This window comes from Elephas maximus, chromosome 3 (assembly GCF_024166365.1).
Source record: "Elephas maximus indicus isolate mEleMax1 chromosome 3, mEleMax1 primary haplotype, whole genome shotgun sequence".
Taxonomy (NCBI): Eukaryota; Metazoa; Chordata; class Mammalia; order Proboscidea; family Elephantidae; genus Elephas; species Elephas maximus.
Genome location: NC_064821.1, coordinates 84,303,950 through 84,316,779, shown reverse-complemented (window position 1 = coordinate 84,316,779; position 12,830 = coordinate 84,303,950). Strand labels below are relative to the sequence as shown.

Sequence of the window (12,830 nt, the reverse complement as noted above, 5' to 3'; positions counted from 1 at the left end):
CCAGTGGCTCCATGTGAGAAAAGACCTGGCAATCTTCTCCAGTACAGATTACAGCCTAGGAAACCCTATGGGACAGTTCTGCTCTCTCATATAGGGCCTCTATGAGTCAGGATTGACTGGAGGGTACATAACACCACCACCAACAACAAAAAAGGCTGCACTTAACATACTTAGTGGTGAAAGACTGAAAGCTTTCCCTTTATGATCAGGAACAAGACAACAATGTCCACTTTTGCCACTGCTAGTCAACCTTGTACTAGAGGTTCTACCCGGACCAATTAGAGAAGAATATGAAATGCATTCAAATTGGAAAGGAAGAGTAAAGCTATCTCTATTTGCAGTTACATGATTTATATATATATAAACCTTTAAAAATCTACAAGAATATTAGAGCTAATAAATGAGTACAGCAAGGTTGCAGAATATAAGATCAAAATACAAAACTCAGTTGTATGTCTACACACTAACAATGAACAATCTGAAAATGAAATTAAGAAAACCATTCTATTTATGATAGAATCCAAATAAAATATTTAGGAATAAACTGACCAAAGAAGTGCAAGACTTGTACACCAAAAACTATAAAACACTGTTAAAAGAAATTAAAGAAGACCCAAATAAATGGAAAGATATATTCATGAATCAGAAGACTTAATAGTGTTAGGATGGCAGTACTCCCCCACCACCCAGAATTGATGTACAGATTCAATGCAACCTCTATCAAAAGTCTAACTGCCTTTTTTTTTTTTTCCAGAAATTGCCAAACCGATCCTAAAATCCATGGAAATTCAAGGCACCTAGAGCAGCCAAAGGAAAGAGCAATGATTAAGCTCTTGGCTGCTAATTGAAAGATTAGTGGTTCAAACCCACCAGCAGCTCCATAGGAGAAAAGACCTGGTGATCTGCCCCTGTAAAGATAACAGTTTAGGAAAACCTTATGGGGAAGTGCTACTGTGCCTTATAGAGTCACTATGAGTTGGAATTGACTCGATGGCATACAACAACAGAATAGCCAAAACAATCTTGGAAAAAAAGAGGACTCACACTTCCTGATTTCTAAACTTAACTGCAAAGCTATAATAATCAAGGAAGTATGGTACTGACATAAGGATAAACATATAGAGCAATGGAGTAGGATTGAGAGTAGAAAATTAAATCCATACATCTATGGTCAATGGATTTTCAATGCATATGCCAAGCGCATTCAGTGGGAGAAAGAATGACTTCTTCAACAAATGGTGCTGAAACAACTGGAGATCAAAAGAATGAAGTTGGACCCCTGCTTCACATCATACACAAAAAATAACTCAAAATGGATCAAAGACCTAAATATAAAAAGCTAAAACTATAAAACTCTTAGAAGGTGACTTAGTCATCTAGTGCTGCTATAACAGAAGTACCACAAGTGGTTTAACAAAGAGAAATTTATTATCTCACAGTCCAGTAGGCTAGAAGTCAGAATTCAGGTCACCAGCTCCAAGGGAAGGCTTTCTCTCTCTGTCAACTCTGGAGAAAGGTCCTTGTCACCAGTCTTCCCTTGGTCTGGGAGCATCTCAGCGCAGGAACCTCAGGTCCAAAGGACATGCTCTGCTCCTGGTGCTGCTTTCTCGGTGGTATGAGGTTCCCAAATCTCTGCTTGAGTCCCTTTCCTTTTATCTCTTGAGAGGTAAAAGGTGGTGCCGGCCATACGCCAGGGAAACTCCCTTTACATTGGATCAGGGATGTGACCTGGCAAGGGTGTTCCAATCCCACCGTAATCCTTTCAACATAAAATTACAATCACAGAATGGAGGACCACCACAGAATACTGGGAATCATGGCCTAACTAAGTTGATACACACATTTTTGGGGGGAACATAATTCAGTCCATGACAGAAGGAAACATAGGTGTAAATCTCCATGACTTTGGATTAGGCAGTGGTTTCTTAGATATGACACTAAAAGCACAAGCAACAAGAAGGAATAGATAAATTGGACTTCATCAAAATTAAAAACTTTTCTGCATCAGAGGATGCTATCAAGAAAGTGAAAAGACAGGCCACATAACGACAGAAAATATTTGCAAATCATATATCTGATAAGGGTCTAGTATCCACAATGTATAAAGAACACTTAAAACTCAACCATAAAAAGATAAAGAAATGGGCAAAGGATTTGAATAGACGTTTTTCCAAAGAAGATATACAAACGGCCAATAAGCACATGAAAAGATGCTGAAAATCATTAGTCATTGTTGTCATTGTTAGGTGCCCTCAAGTCGGTTCTGACTCACGGTGACCCTATGTATAACAGACAAAACACTGTCCAGCCCTGCACCATCCTCACAATCATGGCTATGCTTGAGCCCATCACTGCAGCCACTGTGTCAATCCATCTCATTGAGAGTCTTCCTCTTTTTCTCTGAACCTCTGATTTACCAAGCATGATGTTGTTCTCCAGGGACTGGTCCCTCCTGATAACACATCCAAAGTATGTGAGATGAAGGCTCACCATCCTCGATTCTAAGGAGCACTCTGGCTGTACTTCTTCCAAGACAGATTTGTTCCTTCTTCTGGAAGTTCATGGTATATTCAATATGCCAACACCATCATTCAAAGGCATCTGTTCTTTGGTCTTCCTTATTCGTTGTCCAGTTTTCATGTGCGTATGAGGCGACTGAAAATACCATGGCTTGGATCAGACACACCTTAGTCCTCAGGGTGACATCTTTGCTTTTAACACTTTAAAGCATCTTTTGCAGCAGATTTGCCAAATTGCAGTGTGCCATTTGATTTCTTGACTGCTGCTTCCATGAACATTGATTGTGGATTCAAGTAGAATGAAATTGTTGACCATCATGATGTTACTTATTGATCCAGTTGTGAGGATTTTTGTTTTCTTTATGTTGAGGTGTAATCCATATTGAAGGTTGTAGTCTTTGATCGTCATCAGTTAGGCGCTTCAAGTCCTCTTCATTTTCAGTAAGTGAGGTTGTGTCATCTGCGTAATGCAGGTTGTTATTTTGTCTTCCTCCAGTCCTGATGCCACATTCTTCATATAGTCCAGCTTGTTATTATTGTTGTTTACTGCTTGTTGTTATTAACTAACCAAAATACTTACAGCATCCCTGTGTGCCTTTGGAACTTGAACGTCTGCCTTCAGAAACAATGTCCTCCCCCACCTGTTCCCAAATCCCAACGTATCTTTAAATAACCACGTGAAGGAAAAGAGATTTGTGCCTCATAAATGCCTTTGGCTTCCTGCCTGGTTTACATTGGGCTTACTTTTCTAGTGTCTAGGATTAGGCCAGAAGTATGGCCAAGAGGATCTTAGGTGTTGGGTTAGGCCAAAGATAAAGATAACGAAGTCCATGTCTTTATTGTCAGTGGTGTAGTGCACCAAAGAGCTGACTGGGGCAGCATCCATGAGAAGATATGTCAGCTCCTGATTCCTCTGCGCACTTCCATGCCCTTCTACAATTCGGAGGAAGAACGGCAGCATGGTCTGCAACAGCTGCAGCAGCGACAGGTATGCCCTATAGTACTATTAGAGAGTTAACTCATGGGTGCAGCAGAACAGCCCAGAACAAGGTCGCACTTTGTTGAAACCACTCAATTGTAAGTTCCTTGGGGATGGAGATGTTGTTTTATGTCTTTATGTCCTCAGAACCATTCGTAGTATGTTCTCCACATATGTACCAGATACTTGCATATGCTAACTACTATGATACAAGCCTGACCCCATAATACCAAAACCAAACTAAACCAAACCCGTTGCCATCAAGTCAATTCCAACTCATAGCAACCATAAACCTGTTGCCATCAAGTCGATTCCGACTCAAAGAGACCCTATAGGACAGAGTAGAACTGTCCCATAGAGTTTCCAAGGAGCGCTTGGTGAATTCAAACTGCCAACCTTTTGGTTAGCAGCCGTAGCACTTAACCACTACACTACCAGGGATTCCCAACCCTATGTAGGAGATCAAAAAGTGATATATGAATGTAGGAGTGAATAAATAAAGGAGATCAGGAAAAGTAGTCCCTACTACTGTGGCATTGACAGTATCTCAATTACTCTAAAAAAAGGTAGCGCTTTATAAACCATCAATCTCTGAACACCATATTCATCAATTTTAGTGTTGATAAAAAAAGGCCTTAAAACAATGCAGAGTTGAAGTTACTTTTTTTTTTTTTAATATTTATTGTGCTTTAAGTGAAGGTTTACAAATCAAGTCAGACTCTCACACAAATGTTTATAAATACCTTGCTATATATTCCTAATTGCTCTCCCTGTAATGAGACAGCACAATCCTTCCCTCCACTATCTCTTTTTGTGTCCATTCAGCTAGCTTCTGACCCCCTCTACCCTCTCATCTCCCCTTCAGACAGGAGATGCCAACATAGTCTCATGTGTCTACTTGGTCCAAGAAGCTTATTCTTCACCAGTATCATTTTCTATCCCATAGTCCAGTCCAATTTCTGTCTGAAGAGTTGGCTTTGGGAATGGTTCTTGTCTTGGGCTAAAGCAAGGTCTGGGGACCATGACCTCAAGGGTCATTCTAGTCTCAGTCAGACCATTAAGTCTGGTCTTTTTATGAGAATTTGGGGTCTGCATCCCACTGCTGTCCTGCCTCCTCAGGGGTTCTCTGTTGTGTTCCCTGTCATGGCAGTCATTGATTGTAGCCGGGCACCATCTAGTTCTAATGGTCTCAGGCTAATGTAGTCTTTGCTTTATGTAGCCCTTTCTGCCTCTTGGGCTCATAATTACCTTGTGTCTTTGGTGTTCTTCATTCTCATTTGCTCCAGGTGGGTTGAGACCAGTTGATGCATCTTAGATGGCCGCTTGCTAGCATTTAAGACTCCGGACCAAGGCTGTAAATCTTTACGGAAGCAGACTGCCACATCTTTCTCCTGTGGAGTTGCTGATGAATTCCAAAAGCTGACCTTTTTTTTTTTTTTTAAATAATTTTTATTGTGTTTTAAGTGAAAGTTTACAAATCAGGTCAGTCTTTCACATAAAAACTTATATACACCTTGCTACATATTCCCAATTACTCTCCCCCGAATGAGACAGCCCATTCCCTCCTTCCACTCTCTCTTTTCGTGTCAATTTTGCCAACTTCTAAGCCCCTCTACCCCTCCACCTCCCCTCCAGGCAGGAGATGCCAACATAGTCTCAAGCGTCCACCTGATCCAGGTAGCTCATGCCTCACCAGCATCCCTCTCCAACCCATTGTCCAGTCCAATCCATGTCTGATGAGTTGGCTTCAGGAATGTTTCCTGTCATGGGCCAACAGAAGGTCTGGGGGGCATGACCACCGGAGTCCTTCTAGTCTCAGTCAGACCATTAAGTCTGGTCTTTTTATGAGAATTTGGGGTCTGCATCCCACTGTTCTCCTGTTCCCTCAGGGGTTCTCTGTTGTGTTCCCTGTCAGGGCAGTCATTGGTTGTGGCTGGGCACCATCTAGTTCTCCTGGGCTCAGGATGATGTAGTCACTGGTTCATGTAGTCGTTTCTGTCTCTTGGGCTCGTTATTACCTTGTGTCCTTGGTGTTCTTCATTCTCCTTTGATCCAGGTGGGTTGAGACTCATTGATGCATTTTATATGGCTGCTTGCTAGCGTTTAAGACCCCAGACGCCACTCTTCAAAGTGGGATGCAGAATGTTTTCTGAATAGATTTTATTAAAGTTACTTTTGACATTAGCTAAGCAGGATAATCCAGAAGGAAAAACAAGAGGTTTCTCTCAAAATTAGCTCAAATAGGAAGGCAGGAAGTTTTAGATAGTCATGAGACCTGGTAGTTTTATTAGGAATATAAGAATAATGCATATTTATTCATTTAATAACTTAGTATTGAGCATTCACATATGCCAAGCCCTGAATTAAGATGAAAATACACATTTTACTGTGTCTTGAGGAACTCGCAGTCCAGATTTTGCCATTTTATGCCACCTATTTTGGATCACATGTCCACCTGAATACAGGCAGACCCACTATGTGCCTGCAATGAGTTCATTAGGTGTTGGTCATATCTCCAGGTATGTCTATATCCATCTTTGATTTTTAACTTTAGACCGTCTTATGCGACCTATTTTTTTCTTCACAGAAGCATTTGATTGAATTCTGCTACACTGTAGCCCAGAAATATCTCTTTGAAGGAAAACATGAAGAAGCTGTCCCAGCAGCTTTACATTCTCTTCGCTTCCGTATGAATGTATATGGCCTGAGTTCAGTAGAGCTTGTGCCTGCTTACCTGCTGTTGTCCGAGGCTAGCCTTGGTAAGTGAAACTGACGTGAGAACCCTGGAGCCGTTCGGAAGTGCTATATTGGGTCACACCAGTGTCCCAAGTCCAACCTTGATGGTTTCATGACCTTAATACTTTTGAAGATTTGTAGAGTTTTATAGAATGTCCCTTAATTTGGTTTGTCTGATGTCTCCTTGCTCATAACTGTATTCAAGTTATGTGGCTTTGACAGGAAAATCACTGAAGCGATACTGTGTTCTTCTCATCCCATCCTGTCAGCTGGCCCATGTTTTCAGTTTGTTCCATTACTGATCATGTTCATTTTAATTACTTTATTAAGGTGGTATCTTCCAGGCTCCTCTGTCATGTTACTCATTATTATTACTTTGTAATTAATGAGTATTACTTTATAATTAATAAGTTACTTTGTAATTAATAAGTATTTTATGGGGAGGTACTTTGAAGGTGTAAATATTCCATTCCTCATCAAGTTTTCAATGCATTCATGTATATGTTTGTATCAGAATAGACTCTTGGTTTCCTATTTTATTCAGTGGGTTATAATCCATTACCATCGTTAATTTGATCTTCAAACTGTGCTAGATTTGGCCAATGGGAGCTTATTCAAGCTTACTTCTGTGTCTCCTTGACATGTCCCATCATTCTTTGAACACTTTTCTGCTTTTGAAACGTTTCTCCAAGGAGCCCTGATTCCTTTTAGTGGAAAATGGATTTAGAAGCCAAGAGCTATGTGCTAGGTGTGCTTATTACTACTGGGGTGTTGTTGCTCTCAGCCCTTCTCAGTGGATAAAAATTAGGGAATATGTGTAAATATAATTATGTCTATAAGTGTATACACATATGCACAAACATTATGCCTATATTTCTGGATCTATCTATCTACCTACCTAGAAAACCATGAGCCCATACCGATACATCCAAATCCAGTTCAACACCACAAGATTCAATCAAGTCTTCTCCCATTCTATGTTTGTAGCTCCCTTATCTGACAGTGAGAACGCTAGCTTCAATTTTCACTAATGTATTCATATATTTGCTCAATTCCCCTGTATGAGCCAAACTTCCATCTCCACTTCCATTCCTTCTTCTTTGCAGATGCCCCCTTCTCCCTTTCTGGGCTCTGACTTCCCCATTCTGGGCCACCACCTTTGCATGGACATCCATCTCACAGTTGGGACTGTGACTCCCCCTGCCAGGCCACTTACCTGCAGAATCACCCTCCTCACCCTGGTCAGGTTCTGACTCCCTCTTCCAAACTAATGGAAAGAGCACTGGACAGGGAAATGTGGTCCAGGTTCCATTTATCTCTGACACTAACTATGTAGTTACAGGATTTTGGAAAAGTCATCCTGGTCTAAGTCTCATCATTTCTCATTTGAACTATTGCCTTCTAACTGGTCTCCCACATCTTCTCTGGCCTCCCTCCAATCCATTCTACACATAAAAACTGGTAAAGTCACTGCCCTAAATACAATTCAATAGCTTCCCATTGCTCTTACAATAAAGACCAAATTCCTAAAGCAATCTATGAAGACCTGCTTCGTCTCCCCCTTGCCAAATTCTCTCATAGAGTCTCACATTCTTTTCTCTCTTCCTTCCAGTTATGCTGGCCTTCTCTTGATTCCTCAGAGGCACCTTTTGCCTCCTGGCCTTTGCACATGGTGTTTCCTTGTTATAGAAGGCTCTTCTCTAGCCACTCTCTTCACTCCTCTCCCCCTTCACATACTTAACTCCTATTCATCCTTCAAGTCTCAGCTCACGAGTTGTTATCCCTTTGTCTAGATGCCTTTTTAGACTGGGTTAGGCCTTTTTTTTTTTTTTTAATATACACCCATTTGGAAATCTCTTCCTTTTTTCTGAGTACTTATTTCATTAATAATTAAACATTCCTTGCTGAGATTAGTTAATTCTCTCCTCACTAGACTGCAAGCCCAGGGAGAACTGGGACTGTGTGTCTTCTTACTCACCAGTGTCTTCAATACCCAGCACAGTACTTAGGGCAGAGAAGGTACTCAACAAATGCTCTTAGTACCTGACACCTAGTGGGCATTTGTTGAATCTGAATCTGAACCACAGGGTTGTTTTAAGGATTAAATGAGTTCAAGTGTAATGAACGCGAAAGTGTTTTGAAAGCTGGGAAGTGCTGTCTAAATGGAAGATTTCATTATAACGTCCATAGTCATTGATTTAAACCCTTGCCAAAGTTTTTGAAAAGTGGAAATAAATCACATCCCTTGTGCCTATGCTTCTTTTCCATCTTAGACACTCTTTCAGACCAGAGTGCAACAATAACAAATTAAAAAAATAAATAAATAAAACGATGGAATTTTAATCAACTAAAAACGACATTTTCAGTAATACTTCAAATACAGAGGAACCACCTTATTCATCTCCTCCCACTGTTCTCATAGCAGGAGGAAAAAAAAAAAGCAGGAGAAGCTGAGTTTAAATCTCAACTCTTTCTTCACTGGTGGTGTGACCCTATAGGCCAAGCTCTTTCTTGCCTTAGGGCTCTCACACATGCTGTTCCTTCTGTCTGGAATGCCCTTTTTTCCCTCACACATTGCTGGCTCCTTTCCAATCTTCAGGTATCTACTTAAATGTCACCTCCTCAGAGAGGTGTTCCTTAATCATCCAATCAAAATAAGTCCTCCCCCACTTTTTCTTGGTCACTGTGTTCTGTTCATTTTCTTCATAGCACTTTGTCTCAGCTGTCTAGTGCTGCTACAACAAAAATACCACAAGTGCCTGGCTTTAACAAACGGAAATTTATTTCCTCACAATTTAAGAGGCCAGAAGTCCGAATTCAGGGCACCAGCCCTAGGGGAAGGCTTTCTCTCTCTCATGGTTCTAGGGGGAGATGCTTGTCTCTTCAGCTTCTGTTTCCTGGTTCCTTGGAGTTCACTGTGTGACTTGGCATCTATTTTCCCCCATCTTTGCTTGCTTAATCTGCTCCTTTTATATTTTGTAAGAGATGGACTCAAAATACACCCTGCACTAATCCTGCCTCATTAACATAACAACCCATTCCCAAAAGGGATTGTAACCACAGGCATAGAGGTTAGGATTTACTATTAGGTTATTATTTTTGAGTGATATGATTCAATCTATAACACACTTCATTTTTTGTTTGTTCATTGTCTGCTTCACTCAATTATAAACTCCTTGAGGCCAGGAATCATGTCTGTTTTATTCACTAGTCTGTCCTGAGCATCTAGCACAGTGGTAGAAAAAAAAAAAAGACTCAGTAAATTAGATGGTATATGGTTGAATGAATGAATCAGGTTTCCTCCTCTGCCAATTCCTCCTCTGAGATTGACTTCACAGGGCTCTTGGCAGTCTTAAATCACAGATGCAAACGACCTAGCACAGTTCGTGGCAAAGAGCCAAAAAACCAAACCCATTGCCGTCTAGTCGATTCTGACTCATAGCGACCCTATGCAAAGACCAGACCCTCAATAAATGGCAATTCTCTTTTCCTGGCACCACACAGCCTCCACCTTTGAATTATCTGTGCCAGCTTTATTCTGATCACCTTTACTTTCATCACTGAGTGCTGAAAATCTTCCTTCGTAATGTCTTTCAGATCTACTACTAACTCAGGGTAAGCTTCAGATGCCCTGCCCTTCATGTAACTGCCACTGCCCCTTACCTGGCTTTCCTTCCTCTGTTTGCTCCATATACTATTAAAATCACCCTTCAGGATAGCCTCACTTCCTTCAGCAACTTTGTCTCTGCTGCCTCCACTCCATCTCTACACCCCTCTGGCTGGCACTATAGTTAAGAGTGTATGTCTGAACTTACTTACAGGTCACAGTCTTAGTTCTGACCTGCTTGTAGAAGGCCGTTCCTCTCACTTCGCTCTGTCCTGCTCTCTAAATTTGCAACTTTGTAGTTTATTCCCTCAAGTATGGCTTTTCCTTTGAGACTGGTGCTTGTTTTAGATACTGGTTTAGCTTGGTTCTGAGGACTTCCTTCTTTGGCACTGCCTCCTTGAGTGATAACTGGACAGTGAAAGTTTTCCAGTTTATGTCAATGCCCTCTACCAATTCTTCCTCATCTAAGTAATCTTAGCAAAGAATCATATAGCTGCTGGTTGCTTGTGTGTTGCTGTGATGCTGGAAGCTATGCCACTGGTATTTCAGCTGAGCTTCCTAAGACAGACTAGGAAGAAGGACCTGGTGGTCTACTTCTGAAAGGAATTAGTCATTGAAAACCTTATGAATAGCAGCAGAACATTGTCTGATATAGTGATGGAAGATGAGCCCCTCAGGTTGGAAGGCACTTGAAATACAGCTGGGGAAGAGCTGCCTCCTCAAAGTAGAGTTGACCTTAATGACGTGGATAGAGTAAAGGTTTCGGGCCCTTCATTTGCTGACATGGCATGACCAAAATGAGAAGAAACAGCTGCAAACATCCATTAGTAATAGGAATGTGGAATGTACGAAGTATGAATCTAGGAAAATTGGAAATCATCAAAAATGAAATGGAACAAATAAACATCTACACGCTAAGCATTAGTGAGCTGAAATGGACTGGTATAGGCCATTTTGAATTGGATAATCATATGCTATACTATGCCAGGAATGACAAATTGAAGTGGAATGGTGTTATATTCATTGTTAAAAAAAACATTTAAAAATCTATCCTGAAGTACAGCACTGTCAGTGAAAGGATAATATTCATACACATACAAGGAAGACCAGTTAGTACGACTATTATTCAAATTTACGCACCAATCACTAAGGCCAAAAGTAAAGAAACTGAAGACTTTTACCAACTTCTACAGTCTGAAATTGACCAAACATGCAATCAAGATGCACTGATAATTACTGGCGATTGGAATGTGAAATTTGGAAACAAAGAAGGAACAGTAGTTGGAAAATATGGCCTTGCTGATATTGATGCCGGAGATTGCCTGATAGAATTTTGCAAGACCAACAACTTTTTCATTGCAAATACCTTTTTCAACAACATAATGGCGCCTATACACATGGACCTCGCCAGATGGAATACACAGGAATAAAATTAAATACGTCTGTGGAAAGAGACGATGGAAAAACAATGGAAAAGCTCAATATCATCAGTCAGAACAAAGCCAGGAGCTGACTGCAGAACAGACCATCAATTTCTTATATGCAAGTTCAAATTGAAGTTGAAGAAAATTAGGACAAGTCCATGAGAGCCAAAGTATGACCTTGAGTATATTCCACTTGAATTTAGAGAACATTTCAACGATAGATTTGATGCATTGAACGCTAACAACCTGAAGGCCAGATGAGTTATGTAATGACATCGAGGATATCATATGTGAAGAAAACAAGAAGCCATTAAAAAGACAAAAAAGAAAGAGAAGACCAAAATAGATGTCAACAGAGGCTCTGCAACTTCCTCTTGAATGTTGAGTAGCTGAGGTGAAAGAAAGAAATGATGAAGTGGAAGAGCTGAACAGAAGATTTCAAAGGGTGGCTCTTAAGGAGAAAAAGTAAAGTATTATACTGAAATGTGCAAAGACCCAGAGTTAGAAAACCAAAAGGGAAGAACACTATCAGCATTCCTCAAGTTGAATGAATTGAAGAGAAGATTCAAGCCTTGGGTTGCAACGTTGAAGGCTTCTATGAGGAAAATATTAAATGATGTAGGAAGCATCAGAAGAAGATAGAAGGATTACACAGATCCACTGCATGAAAAAGAATTGGTCGAGACTCAGCCATTTCAGGAGGTAGCATATGATCAAGAATTGATGGTATTGAAGGAGGAAGTCCAAGCTGCACTGAAGACACTGGCAAAAAACAAGCCTCCCAGAATTGACAGAATACCAACTGAGATGTTTGAACAAATGGATGTAGTGCTGGAAGCGTTCACTTGGCTATGCCAAGAAATTTGGAAGACAGCCTCCTGGCCAACTGACTAGAAGAGATCCATATTTGTGCCCATTCCAAAGAAAGGTGATCCAACTGAATGCGGAAATTATCGAACAATGTCATTAATGTCACACACAAGTAAAATTTTGCTGAAGATCGTTCAAAAGTGATTGTAGCAGTATATCATCAGGGGACTGCCAGAAATTCAGGCTGGATTCAGAAGAGGATGTGGAACAAGAGGTATCTTGGCTGAAAGCAGAGAATACCAGAAAGATGTTTACTTGTGTTTTATTGACTATGCAAAGACATTTGACTGTGTGAATCATAGCAAATTATGGATAACATTGCAAAGAATGGGAATTCCATAACACTGAATTGTGCTTATGAGGAACCTGTACATAGACCAAGAGGCAGTTGTTTGAAGAGAACAAGGGAATTCTGCATGCTTTAAAATCAGGAAAGGTGTGTGTTGGGGTTGTAGCCTTTCACTATACTTATTCAATCCGTATGCTGAACAAATAATCTGAGAAGCTGGACTATATGAAGAAGAGTGGGGCATCTGGATTGGAGGAAGACTCATTAACAACCTGCGTTATGCAGATGATACAACCTTGCTTCCTGAAAGTGAAGAGGACTTAAAGCACTTACTGATGAAGTACCACCTTCAGTATGGATTACAATTCAACACAAAGAAAACAAAAATCCTCACAACTGGACCAGT

At 40.6% G+C, this 12,830-nt stretch overlaps 1 protein-coding gene across 2 annotated transcripts in view; it reads left to right on the top strand.

The window, feature by feature from the left end:
- The window catches only part of ZMYND12 (zinc finger MYND-type containing 12), a 39,105-nt gene that overhangs the window by 13,062 nt on the left and 13,213 nt on the right, over positions 1-12,830 (top strand). Inside the window, exons 2-3 of one of the 2 annotated variants that reach the window (XM_049878999.1) lie at positions 3,366-3,507; positions 6,086-6,257. In XM_049878999.1, the coding sequence (XP_049734956.1) occupies positions 3,366-3,507; positions 6,086-6,257 (314 nt within the window). Of the gene's footprint in view, positions 1-3,365; positions 3,508-6,085; positions 6,258-12,830 lie in introns of those variants that run through there. The other variant, XM_049879000.1, reaches the window with a different exon arrangement.